Below are 25,425 nucleotides of genomic sequence, written 5' to 3' on the forward strand. Positions count from 1 at the left end.
AGGCAGACACAGCAGACTCTTCAGAAAAGAAGCCTAAGACAATATATGCAAGAATCAAAGTGGAGAACCTCTTAAAAAAAATATATATATATATATATATATATATATATATATATATATATATATATATATATATATATATATATATATATAGGTGTACTTGACATTACCAAAATGTCAGTAGACTGACTTTCAAATAACCAAGAAAACAATGCCAAAAATTCAAAACACTGAAACTCAACATAGCCGACTGCCAAAAAATCGGCCCAATAACATGCAACATACCTCTCACGTAATGCACCAACAAAGCAACAACTCATCCCATGTAAGCACTGCTCTTTTAAATGAAATGTACTGAACATCTACTGAACTCTCCTCCAAACCCCATCCACAAACCAGTAGCCATGTGACAATAACAAATCGCACTGAATATTCACGAGGGTACCCCACAAAAATATTCAGTAGAGATTTATTTAACAAAAAAAAATCACAATCACTTTAATTTAAAATTTTATATTTCTGCAGGGAGACTGTGCCCCTTAAAACCCCTGCAAATGAAATATACCAACTCTGAGAACACACTGCATTGCAGAAATGAGCAGATTTCCTGTGCCGCTCAGCTTGGAGTCAACATTTCAGTCATTCAGTCATCTGAACATCAGCATAATGAAGTTTCAGTTATATGAATCTTCCCTCTTTTAGTCTCAGCTATTTGAAAGTCTACTGACATTTAGTAATGTAGTTCATGGCTGGAGTGAAGACAGAGAATACTTTAATGATCTAGGCTTGATTTAGTATGGCCTGACATACTTAAATGGCTGCCAGATTAGCATGGATTAACTCTCTTAGTTAAGGCAAGGTAATACCTTAGTTAGAGAAAGCTAAGACAAGATGGAGCTGTTGTAACAGAAATTTAAAGTACTCTTCTTAAGAGCATACCTCTCAACCTCTCAGCTTTCCAAGTCATAGCATGAGGCCATCAAAAATCATAAGAGAAGGTCCAAAATAATAGCCCTCAAAATATTTATTTATTTGACATTTGTTTACCAGGAAAGTCCGACTGGATCTTCTTCTTTCGGCTGCTCCCATTAGGGGTCGCCACATCAGATCAACTGTTTCCATTTCCTCCTGTCCTCTGCATCTTGCTCTGTCACACCAACCACTTGCATATCCTCTCTCACCACATCCATATACCTTATCTTAGGCCTTCCTCTTTTCCTGTTACCTGGCAGCTTCATCCTTAGCATCTTTTTCCCAATATACTCTGCATCCCTCCTCAGCACATGTCCAAACCAACGTAATCATGCCTCTCTGGCTTTGTCTCCAAACCTTCCAACCTGGGCTGACCCTCTAATATACTTATTCCTAATCCTGTCCATCCTCGTCACACCCAGTGCAAATCTTAACATCTTCATCTCTGCCACGTCAAGCTCTGACTCCTGCCTTTTTGTCAACGCCACTGTCTCCAACCCGTATAACATAGCTGGTCTCACTACCCTCTTGTAGACCTTCCCTTTCACTCTTACTGATACTCGTCTGTCACAAATTACTCCTGACACTCTTCTCCACCCACTCCATCCTGCATGTTCTCTCTTCTTCACCTCTCTTCCACACTCACCATTACTCTGAACTGTTGATCCCAAGTACTTAAACTCATTCACCTTCGCCACCTCTACTCCTTGCATCCTCACCATTCCTCTATCCTCCCTCTCATTCACACACATATATTCTGTCTTAGTCCTGCTGACCTTCATTCATCTTCTCTCTAGAGCATATCTCCACCTCTCCAGGGTCGTCTCCACCTGTTCCCTACTCTCACTACAGATCACAATGTCATATGCAAACATCATAGTCCATGGGGACTCCTGTCTGATCTCGACTGTCAACCTGTCCATCACCATAACAAATAAGAAAGGGCTCAGAGCTGATCCTTGATGTAATCCCACCTCCACCTTAAACGCATCTGTCACTCCCAGCGCAGACCTCACCGCAGTCACACTACCCTCGTATATATCTTGTACCACTCTTACATACTTCTCTGACACTCCCGACTTCCTCATACAATACCACAACTCCTCTCTAGGCACCCTGTCATATGCTTTCTCTAAATCCACAAAGACACAATGCAACTCCTTCTGACCTTCTCTGTACTTCTCCATCAACACTCTCAGAGCAAACATTGCATCTGTAGTGCTCTTTCCTGGCATGAAACCATACTGCTGATCACTAATCATCACCTCCCTTCTTAACCTAGCTTCCACTACTCTTTCCCATAACTTCATGCTGTGACTGATCAGTTTAATCCCTCTGTAGTTACTACAGTTCTGCACATCACCCTTATTCTTAAAAATTGGTACCAAAACACTTTTTCTCCATTCCTTGGGCATCCTCTCACTTTCCAAGATTTCTCCACTGCCATTTCACCTAAACACCTCCATGCTTCCACAGGTATGTCATCTGGACCAACAGCCTTTCCGTTCTTCATCCTCTTCATAGCTATCCTTACTTCCTCCTTACTAACCCATTGCACTTCCTGATTCACTATCCCTACATCATCCAACCTTCTCTCCCTCTCATTCTCTTCATTCATCAACCCCTCAAAGTACTCTTTCCATCTCCTCAACACACTCTCATCGCTTTTGAGTATGTTTCCCTCATTATCCTTTATCACCCTTACCTGCTGCACATCTTTTCTAGCTCGGTCCCTCTGTCTAGCTAATCGGTACAGGTCCTTTTCTCCCTCCTTAGTGTCCAACCTTTTGTACAACTCTTCATACGCCTTATCATTAGCCTTCGCCACCTCTCTCTTTGCCATGCACCTCATCTCCTTATACTCTTGTCTACTTTCCGACTGGATAAAAACACATTTTCAGCAGAAAGCCTGGGAGAAAAGCTCCACAGTGATAAGACAAAATAAAATTACATGGATATAAAGCAAAATGAAACTTAAGTTATATAGATACAAAACATTCAAATCTTAATACTAGGGTATGTAGGAAAACAAAGAAAAATATGTGGAGACATTCCATTGTTCTTTATCTACAGAAGCGATAACAGTGACATTACAGTGTCAATAACATATGTCGTGGGAATCATTGGATTAATAATAAAGGTTTGAAACAATTCTGGGATGGTAATGGTCGGTGTCTATTTTTGTAGACTATCAGAGTAGCAAAAGGAAAAGTTAGGTGGAATAACCGTTAAGCTGTAGTACACTAGAACAGTAAGGTTGGGCAGTATGAAGTAGTCTTAGCTAGCCAGGGCTGGAGTGTGGGCAGAGCCATTTATTGGATAAATGGCTTTTGACTATTTTTTAAAGTAAACAGAGTTAGCTATAGATCTGATAGTTTGAGGGAGTGTGTTCCAGGATTTGAGGCTATGTGATTTGAGTAAAGAGAGTTCCCTGTAGTATTATTGGCAGTGAATATTTGTAATACCGATCTGTTAGAGGAATGCAAGACATGACTATTGGAATAAGGTTGAAGTAAGTTATGGAGGGCAGGGTTTTTTTTGGGTTGGTGTAGTAGTCTACAGGACATTATGAGCTGTTTATAGGATACCAGATGAGGCAATTCTAACCAGGTAAGTTGTTTCAGGGCTAAGCAGTGGTAGGATCTGCAATGTAGAATGTTTGGCAAGTTTTGCTATTTTATTGTAGCAGGTTACTAGTTTTCCTAAATCTGTTTTCTTTAAATTGGCGAGTATGGGTAAGGCATAAAGGAGTTTAGAGAGCAGGCGGGTTCTAGCAATAGCAGCTTTTGTGTTATCGGTTAGAAATTGTTTGCTTCTATATAGGGTACCTAGTTTTTTATGTACCTTCTTTATTGTTTGAGATATACGGATGTCAAATTTCATGTTATTATCGATTGTAAAACCTAGGAGTTTAGTTTGGGATATGGGCAAAACAGTGGTATTACCTGTAGAGGTGATATAGAAAGCAGGAGGGGAGGTTTGTGGCTCTTTTGGGTTGAAAGAGCATAAGTTTGGTTTTGTTTGGGTTGAGAATAAAAGCTGTGAATTAGAAAGCCAGGATTCGACTGCACAGAAGGACTATTGTGTTACATCTCGACATTGTTGTAGGGAAGGAGCAGAGTGTATAAGAGTAGAATCATCTGCATAAAACAACAACAAGGGAGGCAAGTTGGGTAAGAATGTGAAGATTATTAGTAAAGATTCTGAAGAGAAGTGCACCTAGGGTAAAACCTTGTGAAGCCCCAAAAATAACAGGAAGTAGACAACAGAGGTGTTGTTGCCATTTTACAGCTTGTAGATAATTTTGGAACCATGTAAGTTCTGAGTGACTAAGTTTTATGTCAGAAAGTACAGACAACAGTTTGTGGTGTGAGATAGTGTCAAAAGCCTTAGATCTAAAAGGATAGCTGAAACTAGTTTACCTTCATTCCTATACTGATTGACGGTGTTAGTGAAGCTCAAAAGGGCAGTTGTAGTGCTATGGTTGGGACAAAATCCATGCTGTGAGTTGGCTAGCAGATTGTAAGTTAGGAGATAGTGCAGAAGTTGTGAGTGTGTGCATTTTTCTAGTATTTTGGATAGTGGAGATAAAATAACAATAGGCCTATAATTGGAGAGTTCAGCTGAGCTGCAGCCTTTCTGTAAGGGGATTACGTTTGATATTTTCCAGATAATTGGACCTTGGCTTTCAGAGATGGAGCAGTCGATCAGGATGGAGATGGAGTAAGAAATGGTATCAGCTAAAAGTTAAGATATTCTGCTGGTAAGTTATCAGCTGCTATGGTTGTTGGCTTAAGTTTTTTAAATATTTTTTTTTACTATCTATTGGTACAAGATGAAAGGCGAAAGTATTGTCATCCTTATTTGATGTTAAAAGAACTGTTGGAGAAGAACAGTTATTTTTTGAGAGTGATAGTACGGTTTCAGCGAAATGTTTGTTAAATTGTGCAGAAGTGCTATCTAATTTATTTATGTATGAAGAGGCTGGCGTTGAAGCTTGCCCAGGTTGGAAGATTTTTTAATTGCTGACAAGAATTTTTGTGGGTTATTCTGATGTTTTATTTGGATGTTACTATAATAGTTTTTTTTTTTGCCTTGTTTGATGTGCTTTTTGGCTTTGTTTCTGAGTTGTTGATATGATTCACTGTTTATTTGAGATTTGTTTGTATGCCATAATACCCAGGCCTTATCTCTTAAACTGTTGTACTTTCTCTCCAGTCAACTTCCTGGTGAATATATAGTAGAAAAAAAATACAACTAGGGCTGTAAGGCAAGATCTACTGTTGCTATATTTAACTGTTAAAGTAGTAGAAAAATAAAGAGAATTAAAACAAGTGAATGTATTTGCTAGCTGGTAAAATAAGCGAGTGAAAAGGGTATAGAGGAAGAATTAGAGAACAATTAGTGAACAGGTAGGGGTCGGATAATAGTAACTAGTGAGAATGAGAGGTAGTGCTGGTTGATTGGTTACAAGTAAGTAATGGAAGTGACTTGATGAAATATATGTATATGTAGAGAGGGTGGCTGGGATTTGGAGCTAAGGTAGGGGAACGGAGTGATGGCAAACATATTGAGCAGAAACTGGCCACACCATGCATCAAAAAAATATCAAAAACATGAGACAGAAGGATGGTGCTAGGGTTCCCTAAAACACAATTAGACTTGACTAAACTAGATAAAGTGAAATTTCAATCACAGTCACTTTCTACATAGTGTTGTTACAGACAGCAGCAAAATATTAGGTAAGTCATGGAGAGCTAGCTGATCTGAATTATACAATATTGCTGACCAGCCTACTATGTCCAATTTAGCTATAACTCTTGTAAAATTATTAAGGGATGGGGGTAATCTGTGTCAAGATGAGAGAGAAACAAGCAACTGTCGACCCTGGTAGTGTGCTCGCCAATTCCTACTTGATATGACTATAGCAAAAGTAGCTTAATAGTAGTTATAATGGTAATTTAATAACTTAAGGTTTTGTGTAAATTTGCACCTGTGGGGTGTGGGCAGAAATGTACAAATTTACCCTTTTACCAGTGATAACCTACAAAATTAGAGACCTTGTGGTGCTAACATTGGCATACCTGTACAGCTTTACGAGAAAAATCCTTCCTGCACTGTAAAAAGATACACATGCCTGTTTCCTTGGATTGCAACATGTGTTGTATGTAACTAAGGTTTAGTTAGAAGAATTAGTATAGTCTTTGTAAGTTCTTATTTGTCCACAACATGGTTGTGGAGCTTTCACAAAAGACACATTTATGTTGTAGCTAAATATAAACACAAAAGACATCTCGGCCTAGAAATGAACCTGAGTTCCAAACATTTAGCTGCTCTGTCTATTTTCTCCTTGCCCATCTGGGCTATTTTTGATGTAATTCTCCCTTTCTCCAGAAAAAAAAAAAGATTTTGCTCATTTTAGTTCCATGTGATATGTAGATCTCAGTTAGAGAAATGGTGCAAAACTGTTTTACCACCTGACCAAAATATTGCCTGAAGTATTTTGTTGAATAACATGTTACATTTTTCACAGTCCCATATCTTTCCTGCTTATTATAGCACTGTAAAGGGATGTTATGCAAAATCTGAGACAGCAGACAAGCAGAGAACTATGTTCTTTCTGGTTCTATGCCCTATCCCCACATCTTTAGCACTGAGCGGTAGCATTTTTATTTTAAAAAGACTATACAGTCCAGGAGGCCTTGTCTGCTGTCCCCTTCAAATATTTAAATTTATTGGCGATCCTACTGTATAACATAATACCAGAATATAAAAGTGCCCACCCCCTTTCAGTCTATCTTGCGCTTTTAAAAATAGTGGCTCTCCACTAAAACTTAACTTTTTAGGCAGCTAAAACTTAAATTACCCACTTTCATATCTAACTGCTTCATGCACACTGCAGTGTTTAGGATAAACCATTTTTTTCATCTTACCTTTAAGCATCTATTGTAAGACTACCAGTTACTGGAGAGTCCACATTCTGCCTCTCAGTAGTCATCTTGGGATTAGTGCTTCTGTTTTCTCCTGGTGAGAAGGAAGACATTATTTCCTGGAGACTGCTGATCACCAGAAAGCCTAATAGCTGCTTTATAGGTGCCAGCATGGAATCTGTACTTATTTTCTGATTTTGGTGAGAGTAGGAGCAGAGTGCATTGATTCCTGACAGTTTCTGTTTGTAGAGTGAGTGTCTGTGCTTAATTTACCTGATTGGTCTGGTTGCTATTCGAGGCATCTACCAGAAAAAGGCTATAAGCCTAAAGACCCTTGCATCATCTGGGACAAGACTGGATCACCAAACAGGCTGTGGCCTACTTCTCTTTTTGGGAATGGTGCTAACATTTTGCTTCTGGTGAGAGAAGAAACAAAGGAGCATTGTGTCTCAGCAGCATGAAGCTGTGGTGAGACCAGCACTAGCAGTAGGCAGGCAGTAGCCACTCTTGTGGCTCCCCTCTTTTCATCATTCTTGACAAGCTAATTCTTTGTTTTCAGTAAATACTGCTTGATTAGTTTCTAACTTCAGAATATCTGCCTAAATACTTCATGCTTAAATTTTCAGGGTCTACATATTAGTTTCCCCTCAAGTGTTTGGCAGTGCCCTGTACAGACTCAGACACTTTGAGTGATATTTTTCCTGTAAAAACACAATTGAAATTTCTCCAATATCTAGTTGCACACAGGACGACTAGTCTGCAGTGACAAGCATTGTCCACATAGTTGCAAACTGGATACTCCTAACAGTGATTTATATTCTCATTCCAACAGCCTAATAAAAAAAAAAAAAAAACGGTCTGTTGCCATGGATATGAACTTTCCTATTGTCTCCGTTACCAGCTTGGTGGATATCCGCATCCTGGCGCAATGTAGAAATTGCCTCTTGTTTTCTGACAACCAGTTAATTCTCAAACAGACTGATATGGAATGTGGGAGATGTATTTACACAATGCCACTGGAGGCAAAGCTCTCACATAAAAGTACTCCTAATGGCAATAAGGTTGTCAGTAGTACACACCCATCACTCACAATTCAAAGCAGACATATTGACCCGCATATGCTGAGGCACTTACATGCAAACTTCCTAAACCACAAAGACCTCCTAGACAATCTACACATAAAAAATACCCTCAGCAGCCCCAAATATGCTCTTTCAAAACAACACCCGCATCAACACATACAGCCACATCTCATGGAGCCACTACCTTTAAGCCCATAAGGCAAGTCATCACACAATCCAACATTCTAGTCATTGGAGACTCCATCGTGAGACACACTGATGTCCCTCTCACCAGGCTGAGTAAGGAGAAAGTTACGGTCATTTGCTTATCAGGGGCTAGGATCTGCCACATTACGCATCCACTCAAGTCATTGGACCACAATTACCAATATGACTCAGTCATAGTTCATGTGGAAGTAAATGACCTGAGACGTACCTCCCTAGACTATATGAAGAGAGACATCGTAGAGCTCTCAGAATATGTGTCTCAGGCTGGTATGACTCTAGCATTGAGCAGCAGTTTACCTTCTCCAAGATTGATGCCACAATACGAACAAAAGATGATTGACTTTAATAATTGGCTTAGTTTCTGATGTCATTTTAAGGGGGTGCAATATTTGTCACCATGGAAGGAGATGGTCAACAGACCACTCTGCTTTGTCAGGATGGTCTGCACCTCTCCCCTCTAGGCTTTCGAATATTAGCTAAAGCATTATCTTCCCCCATAGTGCCTTTTTTTGGCAATGCCAAACTGAAAATACTTCTAACATAGCAAATCAAAACCAAAATAATCTTAAGATATTACTGCTCAATTCTAGGAGTCTGAACAAAAAACTCAACTCCCTAGAAGGTGTCTTTACCCTAGAGAGTGCTGATGTCTGTGTGGTCACTGAGATGTGGTTTAAAGCCATGGTGAACACACTAACAGTCAAAGGTTATAATGCCTTCCACACATTTAGACCAGCTACTTCACAGGCAGGGACTAAAGGTGAAGGTGTCTCTATTTACATCAAAGAATAAATAAATTTCAAGGCTGGTCAAACAGGACAATGCACTTGAGCTGCTCCATGTTCAAATCATCATAGATAAAATCCAATACCACTTCATTGCAAGCTGTAGGTCCCCCTATATGACCCAGGAAGCCCATACCATGTATTTAAACTTATTAAAAACACTAACCATTCAACCCAATACCATATTCATGGGTGACTTTAATTGCCCCACTATTAACTGGAAATCCTATATGACACCAAGTGTACATGAACAGAGATTCCTGGATTTTGGAGACACAAACTACCTAGATAGTTAATACACCAACCTGGGGTGCAACCATACTGGATCTGGTCCTCACTAATATGGGAGACTGCTGCACACCTCTTACTGTAATGCCTTCCCTATTAAGGTCAGACCGCAAAAAGTATCTCCTTTGAAGTAAAAATAAAACCTGGACCCTAAGCTAAACTGGGAATATTCAGGAACTATTCTAAGGCTAACCTCCTGCTATTAAGTGAGGACCTGGCAAAATTTCAAGCCCCCATAAACCCTGAGAACACTTCTGCCTATGCAGAACTCTTCACAGAAACCCTGTACATGCATGTTAATAGCTGCATAGAGGCAGATGTACCCACCAGGAAGAAGTACAGAACTAACAAAAAACAAGCCACCCTGGTGGAATCACAAAATCAGTCAGCTGTATAACAGGAGGAAGAAAATCATGGCAAAAATTAGGAGGTGTAATACCCAGCAGCATAAAAGCACACTCATCAAATTAAATGAACAACTCACAGGACAAATAAAGTCTACCAATGCCAAATTTAAGGTATGTTTGGCCTCCCAGGCCAATGATAACCACAAAACATTCTTTAGCTATGTCCACAACTTCAAAGGCAATACACAATTGTGTGCAGAGCTCATTGTAAATGGAGCCACCTATACTGAACCAGAAGATATAGCAAACCTCCTGGCTGATAAATTCAGCTCCAACTTTACTCCTCTCTCCCCTCAACCTTCCTTCAAGAAATATCATCACATATAACTCCCCCTACTATCACTAGGGAACAAGTCCTTAATACTGTCTCTAAAACCAAGAACACTGCATCAGTGGACCCAGACAATATTCCAGGCTGCCTTCTAAATAGCATGAAACATGACCTATAATGGCCTCTGGAATTACTATTTAACTGTAGCCTAGAAACAGGCTTCATATCTTCCAAAATGCAACAGTCATCCCTCTGCACAAAGGTGAGCCAGCCACAGACCCTGGAAACTACAGACCCATAAGTCTCACTAGTGTTATATGTAAAGCCATGGAAAGAATTATCATGGAGATGATCAACAGAGATACAGTAAACCTCCAGACACTAGACCCAACCCAGTTTGGTTTTGTCAAGGGCAGAATATGCCTACTCAACGTGGTGGATTTCTTTGAGAAGGTCAACAAAGCAATGGATGAGGGCAAAATCGTTCATATTGCCTACCTTGACCTGGCCAAAGCATTTGACACAATACCCCATTTGGGCATTGTTGACAAACTCAAGAGGTTAGGTACAAACCCATATGTCATCCAGTGGATAGCCAACTGGCTCACAGACAGGGCCTAGGAAGCTAAAATTGGGGAGTCCACCTCTATAAAGAAGCCAGTCATAAGTGGAGTCCGTCAGGGATCAGTCCTTGGACAACTCCTTTTTGGCATTTACTTCTCTGAAGTCAAGGTCAATGTGATTGGTCTCTGGCTCACTAAATCTGCAGATGATTGTGAATTAGGAGCTGTCATTAAATCTCACACTGACACAAATGTTCTCCAGGAGGGTCTGACGCAGACAAACAACTGGTGTCAGAGCCATGGACTAAAATTAAATGCCATGAAGTGCATAATAGTATCCTTTGGGAAGTCATCCATCCCTGGTAACTATCATAGTGACAATACACCCCTTAGAGTTGACCCAGTAGTTAGGGACATAGGGACGCACATAGTATGATCATCATGTGTCTATAGTGGTGAGGAAATCATTCTATGTTGTGCAACTTATAAACAAAGGTATGGCATGTAAGCCCAAGGAAGTCATTGTTCTAATGTATTCAGCATTCATCAGACCTATCATTGAATACAATGCTCCCTTTGGTATGTACCTAACCAGGCATATCCAGCAACTGGAAAGGCCACAGAGGTTCCTTACTAAAAGAATACAGGGGATAAGTAATATGTCCTATGCAGACCACCTCAAGGCCCTATCACTGTATTCTGTCTCTTACAGGCTTTTGAGGGGGAGATCTATGCCTGGCATACAGGGCATTGTCAGACCCCACTCTGATGGACCTCCAGCATATCCACAAAACAAACAGCACTAGAATTACCTGTTTAAAGACTTAAACCTTGCCTGTGATATAAATAGGACCTGTTGGAGAGAGAGGTATGTATCCCAGAGACAACCCCGTCTATGGAACAGGCTCCCCATCTATTTGAAGCAGAGTTCCTCCCTAATCCAATTCAAGTGCAACTTGGACAATTGGATGGGAAACCGGAAATTCATCCCTGGTTTGGCACCTATGTCTCTAATGCAAACAGGTAACCTGAAAATGGTTCATCTCCCAGGGCCATGGTTACATTTATCAAGAGTATCAGAACTTGTCAGAGATTTGGGATGTTTGGCTAGGCTTAAAAAGGCCCTTGTGGTCATTAGCCTAGTAAACACCTAGGAACCTATGAACCTATGCTACTGTCCCTTTCTTTTAGAGCAACAAGAACAGGAGTCTCTCTCTCTCTGTCTCTCTCTCTCTCTCTCTTACTGGCTATAAAACTAAGCAAATAAAAAAGAAATAGGAGCTGTCATGAATCAAAGTGGAACAGTAGAGTGGACTCAAATTCATTAAGCATCATCAGAATGCCCTACCAAATGTGGAGCGGCCGAAAGGGATGTTTTCAAGGACGAGGTAATTTCCTCCAGTGAGAAAGTAGTGTCTGTCCAATAGAATTTCTTTAGAACTGAATACTGATACATTTTACCCTTATACTGAGGAGTTCTAATTCCCAGGGAAGGTTCTGACTAGCAGTGGTTCAGGTATGCCTCTTGAAGTATTAGTGAATCTGCCACAGTGTACCACTTAGTGGCCTGATTTTATAAGTGCATCTGTTTGCTAAGATGAAACCTGCCTATTATTTCTATAGTTTATGATTAAGCATCCTTAATACTGTCAAAAAGTCTATATTTCTTGTCATTTTGAAGAAAGAATGAATCGTTTATAAATAAACTGAATTGTGGGCAACTGAAATGAGCCCACCCATAGCCTATGCAGGATTTAAAAGGACAAACAAACAAAATGCATTTCTGAATAACAGCAAACCATTTGTTTCAATGGAGTTTTTGCTGGCAGCTTTTTGTATGAGATTGTTGTGCAGCAAGGTAAGGGAATTTGCCCTTACCCTATTGTTGTGTAATCTTGGAGTGGGGATGCAGGAGAATTTACTCCTCTGAAAAAAATGACTTATTTTATATATATATATATGTATGTATGTATATATATGGTTCCCTATCAGAAGCCTGAAACACTATAAGCTCGAAAATCAAAATCCTGAAACCAAAAGCCTGAAAACTCAAAATCCTAAAACCCAAAATCCTGAAACTCAAAATCCTGAAAACACAAAATACTGACGTCAATGTGGCTTTGCTATTGTTAGCCTTGTGGTGTTAGGTTATGCGTTGGGTTCAGGTAAGTGTGCGGTTGGTTTTATGTTAGGGGTTAGGGCGCAGGTTAGGCATGTATGCAATAGTGACATAAATTAGGGTTAGGTTTAAGTGAGTTAGGGTTAGTGTGTGTTAGGTGAGTGTGCGATAGTGACGGACCTTAGGGTTAGGGTTAGGGTTAAGGTAAGTCGGTAGATATTAGTGTCTTTGTATTGGCATATTAGCATTATTTGTGTTTTCAGGATTTTGAGTTTCAGGATTTGGGGTTTTCAGGCTTTTGGTTTCAGGATTTTGATTTTCGAGCTTATAGTGTTTCAGGCTTCTGATAGGGAACTATATATATATATATATATATATATATATATATATATATATATATATGTGTGTGTGTGTGTGTGTGTGTGTGTGTGTGTGTGTGTGTGTGTGTGTGTGTGTGCACGTGTGTGTGTCTCTCTCTCTCTCTATATATATATATATATATATATATATATATATATATATATATAGAGAGAGAGAGAGATATCTGTATCTGTATCTGTATCTATATCTATATCTATAAAACCTGGCTGTGTTGGCTGTGTTGGTGTTTGAAGTTTATATAAGGAGGTTGAGGAGTTGAAAGTGATGGGTATAAGGAAAGATATGTGATATTAATCGATGGGGAAAGTACACAGACATAGTGAATGGAGTTGAGAAGAAAAGGAATCTGGTTTCTACAGGTTCTTTATGTGGGAGAAAAACTTGTAGCACTCCATAGATAGAAAAGGGGGGGGGGTGATATTGCAGAAAGAGGACTGCATAGAACTGAGAAAATACAAAATAGGATGAACAAGAAAATTATATGAGTAATGAATTTTTGGACTGAAGTGAAATAAATTTCTGAGAACCATAGAGAAATATCAGAAATTGCTTTTAGCCTGACAGGAAATCAACAGTAGATTGGAGTTTAAAAATAATGTACTCCAATAACAGGTTGGTCCAAATGTTAGCAAAATGTGATTCCTATGACAATAAGGGCAAACTGATGAATGAGATTCAGTCAAAGGATTGTAGAGTACAATGGAGTTAGTAGATTGCAATTGTGAGTGAAAGAACTGCAAAATATAGCAGAAGGCAGAAATGGTTTTGCTTCAAACATGGGCTCATTGTTTTTAGAACAGGTTAAGGTATCTTTGTGATTAGGAAAAATAAGGAGAAAAGAGTAGAGTGACAGTGATAAGCATGTTTTTGCATGTACTTATGCAGAGAGGTATAGGTGAGATGGAATGAGCAATAAGCAGGGTATATATCAGAAATGGTTAGATGGAAAGTGGTAGATGGGGAATGTTGGAATGAAAAGGATATGAAATGATATAGGCAGCTAGGCTTAGATGGCAAAAGTTAAGAATAAATAAAGAGCTGGTAGACATGTGGTGAAATGTATATGTTATCATGTATTTAAAGGAAAGCTTTTTTGATAACTTTGGGATAAACCATATTAATTCAATTATTGCATATTTTTCTGTAGCATAATATGTTCTATACCATTCAATCAGCTAACAAGATTGGTGTATCGCTAGGTAGATGACCTCTAGCAGTATGACCTTGACATCAATTTGTGCACAGTTGCATACTCAAAATTACTTTATCAACCAAACTATGCTATCGTGAATCACAATTTCTTTTCAATCTAATGACCTCATTTTCAGAGTTGTATGTATGGTTATTGTGAGTTTCATTTCATTTTTTCTTATGTTCTAGGGATATCATCAAAGTAACAAATATATAATTACCCAGCATCCGCTACCACATACCACAAAGGATTTTTGGAGAATGATTTGGGATCACAACGTACAAACAGTAGCCATGTTATCAGATCTGCAGAATTTGGTAAGATTCATATATTTTTTGTAGAAATGTAACAACTAAAACTCTATGAAGTTTGCCAGTTAAGTAGTTTTGTTAATTTAGGGACCACACAAATATTGCATCTGAATGTTAATTTATGGACCACGCTAATATTACATCTGAATATTTTAGGGAAGTTGGAAGAAGCACACCAAAATCCACAAAAATAATTTTTTTAGCGCTTTCGTTTTTTATGTAAAAAACTTCATCAGAATAAAATACATCAAGCATCTGACCCAGTCACTTTTATGTATTTGTGTTTATGCACTTGTTTGCCTGGTTATTGTATTTATGTATATATGGAATGTATGATTTTATGGAATTACCATGGTTTTTAAGGGCTGTATATCTTTTTTTTTTTTTTTGCTAATAAATTATTCAATTATGTTAATTAAGTGGAGATATATAAGTTGGGTCAGAGGCTTGATGTATTTTATTCTGATGAAGTTTTTTACATAAAAAATGAAAGCGCTAAATAAATTATTTTTGTGGAGTCTGGAGTGCTTCTTCCTACTCATTTTATTTGTTTTGAGTTGGTCTTTGTGTTTTAGGGAAGTTGCTGACTGGTGCCTAAAAATCACTAGTTTTGTAAAGATAACCTGATAAGATATAAGAGTTAAAAATCAATGACAAGAAAAAAAAATATGTCATTTTATGTATGAATGCATTGCTAATCCAAGGACGTCAAATAATTCAAATGATCTATATTGATATGTGATTTAAAGTAACAGTTACAAATCAGAGATGCAAACTGTGTTTTGATATGACAAATTAAGAGCGTACAAAATGTTTTGGAATATGCAGAGTGAATTTTAAACATTATGTACAGTCTATGAACCATCACTTCAGTAGGAGAAGTATAGGATTTTATTTCATTGTCCTTTATGTGTTAAGGACACTAGATCATGAAGTGCAAATAAGGGCCAGATTGTAAATAATTGCTCTAAGTGTAGTTTCTAAGTCTTAAGGATATTTTACCATTCTGTTGAAAGTACCCTTTTAGTTAAAGAAAATGAGATGTTTCTATGCTGCTGTGAGATGGCCTATAAATTTTAAATCATGGCTACAGCAAGGATAAACAAGCTTCATAGAAAGATTATTACCAGTACTTATATGTGTGCAGGTGATCGTCATTTACATACAGTAGCAGCAGGAAAGTATTGCATGAGTTGTGTAGAACATTTACATGGAGCTGCTAGAGGAAGAAGAATTTTTGAAAAGGCAGAGTTTCAAATATAGAGATGCTAGTGAAAGATGATACACAGCAATAAAGCAGCTGTAGATAAATATAAAAGGGACTCAAAATAGTTTGCAAAGTTTCAAAGAATTTGAAGAGTTTTTCTGAACATGGGTAATGACTAATGAGACTATTACTATGCTAGAACAAGGAAATGTGGAAACTGTAAACAGTGTAAATACAATATTCAGGCTGAACAACTATTCATAAATGACAACAGTATCAGATTTAGTAAAGAAACTGGTCAACTACAGGGATAGTTTACCTAGCCAAATGTAATACATGTCCATCATCTTATATAGGAAAGATAGAGGGGTTTATATTACAACATCAAAACGGCTAAACACCGAACTCCATTTCAGCAACACATAAAGAGCAAACTACAAGTTAAGCGAACTGTCAGAGCACCGATAATCGTTTGGCCATTGCTGTGAATTTGCCCTTTTCCCCAAGATGCACAGTTTTTTATTTTGTCTCAATCGGGATGATCGAACAAATTTGTGGTTTCTAAAGAACAGATGAGTGGTGGAACTGAAGTGTGTGTTCATGTGTGTGTGTGTGTGTGTGTGTGTGTGTGTGTGTGTGTGTGTGTGTGTGTGTGTGTGAGAGAGAGTAATGGACAGGCTGTATTAAATGGAAAAAAAAACAAGAACAAGGTGAAGAGGGAGTTGAAGACAAACGTGAGTAAATGGATAAATGGATGTTGAGTAATCAATTTAAAAGAGGAATTGCATTTTTAGTGGATGAGAACAAATAGTGAAGATGAACTGATTTTCTAAAGCTGAAGTACTGGGAGGATTGAGGCTGGGTGACACACTAGAGAAGAAAGGTCTGAACTCAGGCTTTTTTAATATTGAGGGTGGGAGGATTGCAGAGTGCTGACAAAAGCTGGAACTGGGGGAGGGGGGCTGAAGGAAAGAACAGAAGAGGTCAGTAAGCCAAGAGGCAGCAGTAGAAGTAAGGTATACTCTAGAAGAAATTTGGTGTTGTGCAATTAGGATCATCCAGTGAAAATCAGATGCTACAATGTCTGTAAGAATGATCCTTCTGAGCAAATTAAACATTGCAGAGTTAAAGATGGAACTTGTTATGGATATGTCTTAGAAAGTCTGGCAAAATAATTGAGACTGATCCTGTACTATGAGTTTCAATTTCTTTGCTCAAGCATTCTGGACAAAGCCAAACTAATGCTGGGACAAAGAGTCAAAATCAGTAGCAGATTTTAAATATTGTTCTTATGAACTTAGAAAGTTACTAAATATAACAAGATTTGCAACAGCATATGTTTTCTTAAGGATATGAAATCTGAAGCCTAAATGTCTGTCATTATGACTGCAAGCTTCAGTGACTTTCCCTGAGAACCACAAATTTTACAAGAAACAAGCCAAAAATATGTGACAGAAACCTGGACATACTGTGAAATGTTGGACAGCTGAGAGGTATGTGAAATACTACTCCAGAAGACAGACCCCGGGATTCATGAGGTTTGGGCACAAGGATGACATTAGCCTTGCGTCGACTGTGCAGCGTAGAGATGGCACAGCAGCACCACATGCATATTAATGAAGGTGCGCTGCCGCAACGTCCATGTGCATTGGAAACATGCGCGAGTGCAGGGGGCATGTCTAAGCACTGCACAGAGGCGTGAACATGTCGGCTGCAGACGCGCAACCTAAAATGCTGACTAGTACAGCCTGCCTCTAATAATAATCACTCCTGTCAGTGTCCGTGGATACTGAAATGTATGCAAAGCATACAAGACAGTTTCATGAACACCAAAATAAAAAGTAAACACAAAGGCACGTAGCTGAATATTGAGTCCCCGTCTCTCGAACAAATGACATTTAAAACCCTGTGCCCGTATTCCATTGTAGTGTTAATTGTTATATCAAGTGGAAGCGAAACGCAGCATGTTTGCATGTCACTGCCCTTTGCTAAGCCTAGCCCAATGGGTAGGGTTTCCACCTGTCCCACTTTGTGAGGGACAGTCCCTTACTGGGCAGTGGTGTCTTTACCAAAAATATTAAAAATGTTAAACGTCCTGTGATTGTAGGACATAATTATGTCCCATATTTTATGTAATAGTTCTATAAAATAGTTATTTCTGTATGTAAAATATCTAAATTTTACAAGAAACAGAATAAGCAACTAAACTGCTACAACAAATAAGCTTTCATTTAGGCATAAAACTAAAGTACTATCCTTTGAACTGACCGTGGGTGTGTGTCGGCCTGTAAAATCTGATTTGTGTACTGAAGATGTCCCACTTTGGCCATTTGAAAAGGTGGCAACCCTACCAATGGTCAGAGCATTCACTCAATATCTGCCCATTCACGGTCCAGGTCATCCCTGTCTGGATGGCCCAAAGATTAATGGGTATTATCCGGGTCTACCTACCATGTCATGAAAGATAGGTATTTGCATGTACCTATGTGCATGAAGTACAGCATGTGGAAGATCAAATATGCCAGGGTTGTCCTCACAACCATATTGGTACCAGAGATATGTAGAGTACGCAATGTGTTCTGTTGCTGTGCCATGGGCCATCAACTAGAGAAGGGATGGATGGTGTGGAATATGGGGAGTGAGGGGTAATGTAATAATTCGCCAAGGGGAGACTGGGTCGGATGTACAATAGGTGAACTGGAGGTGTACAAGGGAGTAGTGGGTGAATCAGAAAGGAAACCAAAGAACATACATTCACATCCGCAATACACCCTGACAGGCCATACTGCAGAACACAGTCCCACAAACATATGAACATTAAAATGTGCAGTACACATGTACAGAAATGTTACCGGCTCACACCCACATAATGGTCTGAACTGAACTGAGCCATTCAACACACCTGGATACATAACTGAATACCCATCATCCCCTCCACAACACCCCCCCCCTTGCTGAACGTCCACCAAAACCACCCATACTCGGGCTGCTAGCTTGGCGCAGCCATATCTGCACATAGTGCCCCCTACCCACATCTAGTAGGCAGTCACACCCTAGGCAATCTCAGGCTTGCAAACTAGGTATCTCATGCATGCATAACCCTAACACATTTTCGAATAGCCAGCTGAATGGGGTCCATCGCTTACAATTTTGGACATCCCTCATGGGATAAGTGCCTGTTCTCAAGATTAAACTTTGTGGTATAACACGATGTCCACCCCCGTTGACATCTGGGCAATAGGGCTACCACCTGTCGCACTTTGCGAGGGACATTTCCTCTTTGGCCAGTTGTGTCCTGCATAAAATTGAGAAAATGGCAAATATCCTGAGATATCAGGACAAACATATTTCCTATATTTAATGTAATAGTTGCATAAAACAGTTATTCTGTTTCTGAAACACGTAAATGTTATAATAAACAGAATAAGCAACTAAAATGCTACAAGAATAAGCATTTATACAGGCAAAACAGTGAAGTTCTGTCCTATGTACTGGCTGTGGGTATGTTTTGCCTTGCAAAATCTGATGTTTGTACAAAACATGTCTGACTTTGGGCATTTGAAAAGGTGGCAACCCTACCAGGCACAAGTCAGATTAGCAGTGTCTGACCACAACCCTGCTCAGCCTCCACCCGGTCCTGCAGGACCTATTACCTGGGATTAAACACCTGACCATGATGCACGTCTCCCCACGTGCATTATCAGGAATATATACCTTTCACATGTTCCCATGAAGCTTTCCCATAGCCATCTTCCAAATAGTACATGTCCACAAATTGTATACCCTGTCCATGTTCCTCGTCATAATGATGCACACAACCCCTGTATACAAACGGTACAGGTACCTCCTGTATGCGGTTGTTCATATACATGGCCATGTATAACTCCAGATATGTAATCATATATCTATAAATGTACATACTTAACATTCGCATAGCTACACATCACGAATAGATGCATATAAGTACTTGCCAAGTATGTGTCCTATTCATAAATATGTATACTTGCAAATGTATATATATGCATCTCAGAAACATATGAACAGTAACATGTACTATACATATGTACACCAACCGACTGTCACATATGTTGCCAGTACTGTGGATTGCCTGTAGTAAAGTCATATATCCTAATTACCATCCATAAAGAATGTATCATGGATGGTTTAGTGGTAGAACCAGTGACTATGCTGTTCCTGTTCCCGGGTCCAAGTCATGCAAAGGCTGTTAATTTTAAATGATGCCCACAATAATGGCAGTCAGAAATAGGGTGATTATGACACCTCAAAGCAGACATAAGCGGGTAGGCACGACAGTAACTGGCGGTCATTCAACAGTATGGGAAATGTAAAATGCATGCAGGTGTATATGCATGTGAATGTACAGACAAATATATATTGATATAAGAATGAACATGGACACAATAAAGCAGTCATAACAAATGTGAAGGGAAACAGCAGCAGAACTTCCCATCGTATTTAATGCTGTCATATCATGCTGCCCAGAGGTGAGCAAACATCCTGAATCCCCAACACAGGTAGGATGCTAACAGTAGAACTAACTGCGTGCACTTGCTAAGTCTGACTTTCAAACAGGGCATTCCCAGTCACCATTCAGACAAGCCAAACTGGAAGACTAATTGAACACCCTGACCATTATATGAATGTATGTCCCAGGACTATAAGCTTGGGATGTCTGAATATACTTGGAGTGAGCCAACATACGGGACATGACCAGAGCAGTAGGGAGTGGCGCATGTGTAGTGGTGTGGTTTATTTCCGACCAGAGAATGGATGACTGCTGTGCTACTGTTGTTTTGCTGTGCTTGTTCTGGTAACTATGAACCATGGGTATACATGCAAATGAGGCAGCACAGCGATAGTGTAGTGGTTAGAGCATCTGCCTATCAAGCAGACGTTGCCGGTTCGACTGCAGCACACACCATTTAGGATGCATAATCCGTATATGAGCATATCTTGCTACTTTTGTGCTGTATAATGATATGATACCATTGAAATGTGAACTGGGGTGACGTATCACAGTAAGAATGCAGAAGGTGTTTGCGTGATGGGAAACAGCGGTTAAACGGAAAACTGCTGCCGTTAAGTGTTGCACTCACCCTTTGTCCAATGGCCCTTGTTCTGCCCAGCAACACAATAAACCGCCTCGGCCAGGCTCGACGCCAGGACCCTTCACATCATAATCAATGTGATTTACCACTAAGCCACGGCAGTTATACCTAACTCTGATGTTATCACAAACATAGCAGACAGCACAGTCATTCAATAGTATGATCAAAGTAATTAATCATGTCAATGTATATGCATGCATACGTATACACACACACATATATATATATATATATATATATATATATATATATATATATATATATATATACATATACAGAACGAACATGGGCACAAGAAAGCATTCATAATGAATGCAAAGGAAAACAGCAGCAGAACATCCGTATTATCTAGTGCTGACATACCAAGCTGGCCAGAGTTGAGGAAACCCCCTGCATCTCCAACCACAGGTAGGATGCTAACAGTGGAACTAAGCCTGTCCACATGGCAAGTCTGACCTTCAAATGGGTGCAGAGCAGTCTCAGTCGCAGTCGCAGTCGCAGTCGCAGTCCCAGTCCCAGTCCCAGTCCCAGTCCCCAGTCCCCAGTCCCCAGTCCCCAGTCCCCAGTCCCCAGTCCCCAGTCCCCAGTCCCCAGTCAGACAAGCCAAAAACCATATGAACACCCTGACCATCATATAAATGACATGTGCCAGGACTATAGCCTTGTGAAGTCAGAATCTACTTGGAGTGAGTCAACATGTGGGACGGGCCCAGAGCAGTAGGAATGGTGCATGTGTAGAGGTGCGGTTTTCCTAACTGGAGAATGGATGCCTGCTGTGTCAGTGACGTGTTGAAGCATGTGTACGGATAACTATGAACTATGGGTATACATTTAAATGAAGCAGCATACGAATAGTGTAGTGGTTAGAGCATCCGCTTAATGAACAGGCATTCACGGTTCAAGTTCGACTATAGCAGATATAATTTTCCGTGTGGAATGAATGTCGTCCTGCTGTAAAACTGACATAATAATATGTAAAAGTGAACTTGAGTATCGCAAGGGACTTTTAACCAGATAATTTCAATCAAAGGAGTACTGTCATAATGAATAAGGCACACGTAAGCACAAATAACGTCATAACAATAAAGCATAGACAAGGGATGAGAAGGGAATCAACAGCAGCTACAGTATCATAGAGTGCTGTCAGCGTATGTCATATCATGCTGGCCAAGAGTGAGAAAAGCACTGCTATACACACCACAGGCAGGATGTTACCAGTGAGAGTAACACAACAGCAACTACAGTATCATAGAGTGCTGTCAGCATATGCCATGTCACACTGGCCAAGAGTGAGAAAAGCACTGCTACACACACCACAGGCAGGATGTTACCAGTGAGAGTAACACAACAGCAACTACAGTATCATAGAGTGCTGTCAGCGTATGTCATATCACGCTGGCCAGGAGTGAGAAAAGCACTGCTACACACACCACAGGCAGGATATTACCAGTGAGAGTAACATAGTTGAATTGCTAAGTTTACTTTACACACAGACAGAGGGTAGTCCCTGCTGGGACTATCCAAAAATTAAGAGCATTTAGCCCTCCTACCATTACATAAGCAAGGGCTGGTATATTCAAAGACTAAATGGTGGGAGAGCCTGAGAATACATATGGTGGGACAACATATGCGTAGTCCCTCTAACGCTCTGGAGAGAGCAATGTTTGGAGGTGTGTCATGGCTACGATAACAAGTGCATAATGGAAGTTACGCGTGTAAGTTGAACATGGGTGGGGTGGAGAAACTATGGGTATGAAATTATGGATCCAGGCGTGCCAGGGTTGGATGGCCCGGTTCTAAATGGACCGCCCCATGGAGGTCAGCGAGTTCGTAATAGGTATATATGCATACACACATGCAGACATCAATATGTAGAAGTACATTCTCTGTAACACATGCATTCCATTTGTTGACATAAATAATAGGAATGTGGACATACAAACATCTACAGTAGATGGAATAATAGGGTGTGCAGGAGAGGGACAGGATGAAACTGCTACAATGCAGAGGTGTGTACAATGTCCTAAGTCAATGCTGTGCTGACGATAATCAAATGTGAGTGCTTCCCCACACATAAAATCATTCCTGTGATCTGCCCGCTATGGCAACACCAAGTACTAAACCGGTCTAATTGTAAAAGAAATATGCCAAACACATGCATAATTAGGCTCCCATGTCTAACGTGTGCGATACTGCATAGTCATACATATTAATGAATTGTAGCGTCATGTTAACGGGAGTAAGGATGTAATGAAGTATAGAGTCTACTCTTGCCATAAACACTTGCATGTCCCATGTGGGGCAGCCCAATAATTGCAAATAATATTCCTTTGGTTGCTCATGTCACCAATGTTCGTGGACTAAATGTATGGGAGGTCGGAGGATACATGGAGTGAGTAAACCGATGGGATGGCTCTATAGGAGTAGGGTGTTGCCAGTGTGTAATGGTGTCGATACACCATGAATCTGACAGGAGAATGGGTGACAGCAGTGTTAGGAAGGCATTGGGGTGTGTTTGGGGAACCAGGAGCCATGGGTATATGGGTATATATGCATATGGAGCGGCACAGCAATAGTGCATTCATTAGAGCAACCCCCTAATGAACAGACATTCTTGTACTGAATCACACTGTATTACATTCCAATTATCATCGGTAATCTGTACATGAACATATTGCGACATCTGTCCTCTGTATAATGTGCTAAATACCGATTATAAGATAACTGGAGTGAAGTGTCGGTGTCATAATGAATAAGGCACTAGTATGCAGGTGAAGCATATAAACACCATTATGCATGTGTAAGTGCATATGCATGGGGAATGCATTGGTTTACAGATATATATATATATATATATATATATATATATATATATATATATATATATATATATATATATATATATATATATATATATATATATATATATATATATATATATATGAATATATATACATATATGTATATAGACCTCATCATCATCTTCTTTCAGCTGTTCCCGTTAGGGGTCGCCACAGCAGATCATCTGTTTCCATTTCTTCCTGTACTCTGCATCATGCTCCTTCACACCATCCACCTGCATGTCCTCTCTCACCACATCCATAAACCTTATCTTAGGCCTTCCTCTTTTCCTCTTACCTGGCAGCTCCATTCTTAACATCCTTTTCCCAATATACCCAGCATTCCTCCTCAGCACATATCCAAACCAACGCAATCTCACCTCTCTTGCTTTGTCTCCAAACTGTCCAACCTGAGCTGACCCTCTAATATACTGATTCCTAATCCTGTCCATCCTAGTCACACCCAGTGCAAATCTTAACATCTTTAACTCTGCCACATCCAGCTCAAACTCCTGCCTTTTCGTCAATGTCACCGTCTCCAACCCATATAACATAGCTGGTCTCACTACTCTCTTGTAGACCTTTCCTTTCACTCTTACTGGTACCCGTCTGTCACAAATCACTCCTGACACTTTTCTCCACCCATTCCACCCTGCCTGTACTCTCTTCTTCAACTCTCTTCCACACTCACCATTACTCTGAACTGTTGATCCTAAGTACTTAAACTCATCCACCTTTACCATCTCTACTCCCTGTAACCTCACCATTCCTCTACCCTCCCTCTCATTTACACACATATATTCTGTTTTAGCCCTGCTGACCTTCATTCCTCTCCTCTCTAAAGCATATCTCCACCTCTCCAGGGTCTCCTCCACCTGGTCCCTACTTTCACTACATATCACAATGTCATCTGCAAACATCATTGTCCACGGGGCCTCCTGTCTAATCTCATCTGTCAACCTGTCCATCACAAGTGCAAATAAGAAAGGGCTCAGAGCTGATCCTTGATATAATCCCACCTCCACCTTAAACGTATCTGTCACTCCCACCGCAGTCCTCACCAATGTCACACTACCCTTGTACATATCCTGTACCACTCTTACATACTTCTCTGCCACTCCCGACTTCCTCAAACAATACCACAATTCCTCTCTAGGCACCCTGTCATATGCTTTCTCTAAGTCCACAAATACACAATGCAACTCCTTCTGGCCTTCTCTGTATTTCTCCAACAACACTCTCAGACAAATATTGCATCTGTAGCGCTCTTTCCTGGCATGAAACCATACTGCTGATCACTAATCATCACCTCCCTTCTTAACCTAGCTTCCACTACTCTTTCCCATAACTTCAAGCTGTGACTGATCAATGTTATCCCTCTGTAGTTACTGTAGCTCTGCACATCTCCCTTATTCTTAAAAATAGGTACCAAAACACTTTTTCTCCACTCCTCAGGCATCCTCTGACTTTCCAAAATTTCATTAAACAATCTGGTTAAAAATTCCTCTGCCATTTCTCCTAAGCACCTCCATGCTTCCACTAGTATGTCATCTGGGCCAACAGCCTTTCAATTCTACATCCTCTTCATAGCTGTCCTTATTCTTCCTTGCTAATCTGCTTCACTTCCTGATTAACTATCCCCACATCATCCAACCTTCTCTGTCTCTCATTCTCTTCATTCATTAGCCATTCAAAGTACTCTTTCCATCTACTCAACACACTCTCCTCATTTGTGAGTACG

General features: G+C 39.9%; 1 protein-coding gene across 1 annotated transcript in view; it reads left to right on the forward strand.

Moving 5' to 3' along the window:
* Positions 1-25,425, forward strand: part of PTPRZ1 (protein tyrosine phosphatase receptor type Z1) — a 1,642,174-nt gene that overhangs the window by 1,493,161 nt on the left and 123,588 nt on the right. Inside the window, exon 27 of the mRNA XM_044088744.1 lies at positions 14,386-14,514. Within this exon, the coding sequence (XP_043944679.1) occupies positions 14,386-14,514 (129 nt within the window). The remainder of the gene's footprint in view (positions 1-14,385; positions 14,515-25,425) is intronic.

The sequence above is a fragment of the Protopterus annectens genome, chromosome 11.part0 (genome assembly GCF_019279795.1).
Source record: "Protopterus annectens isolate FY-2018-M chromosome 11.part0, PAN1.0, whole genome shotgun sequence".
In the NCBI taxonomy this organism is placed as follows: domain Eukaryota; kingdom Metazoa; phylum Chordata; order Ceratodontiformes; family Protopteridae; genus Protopterus; species Protopterus annectens.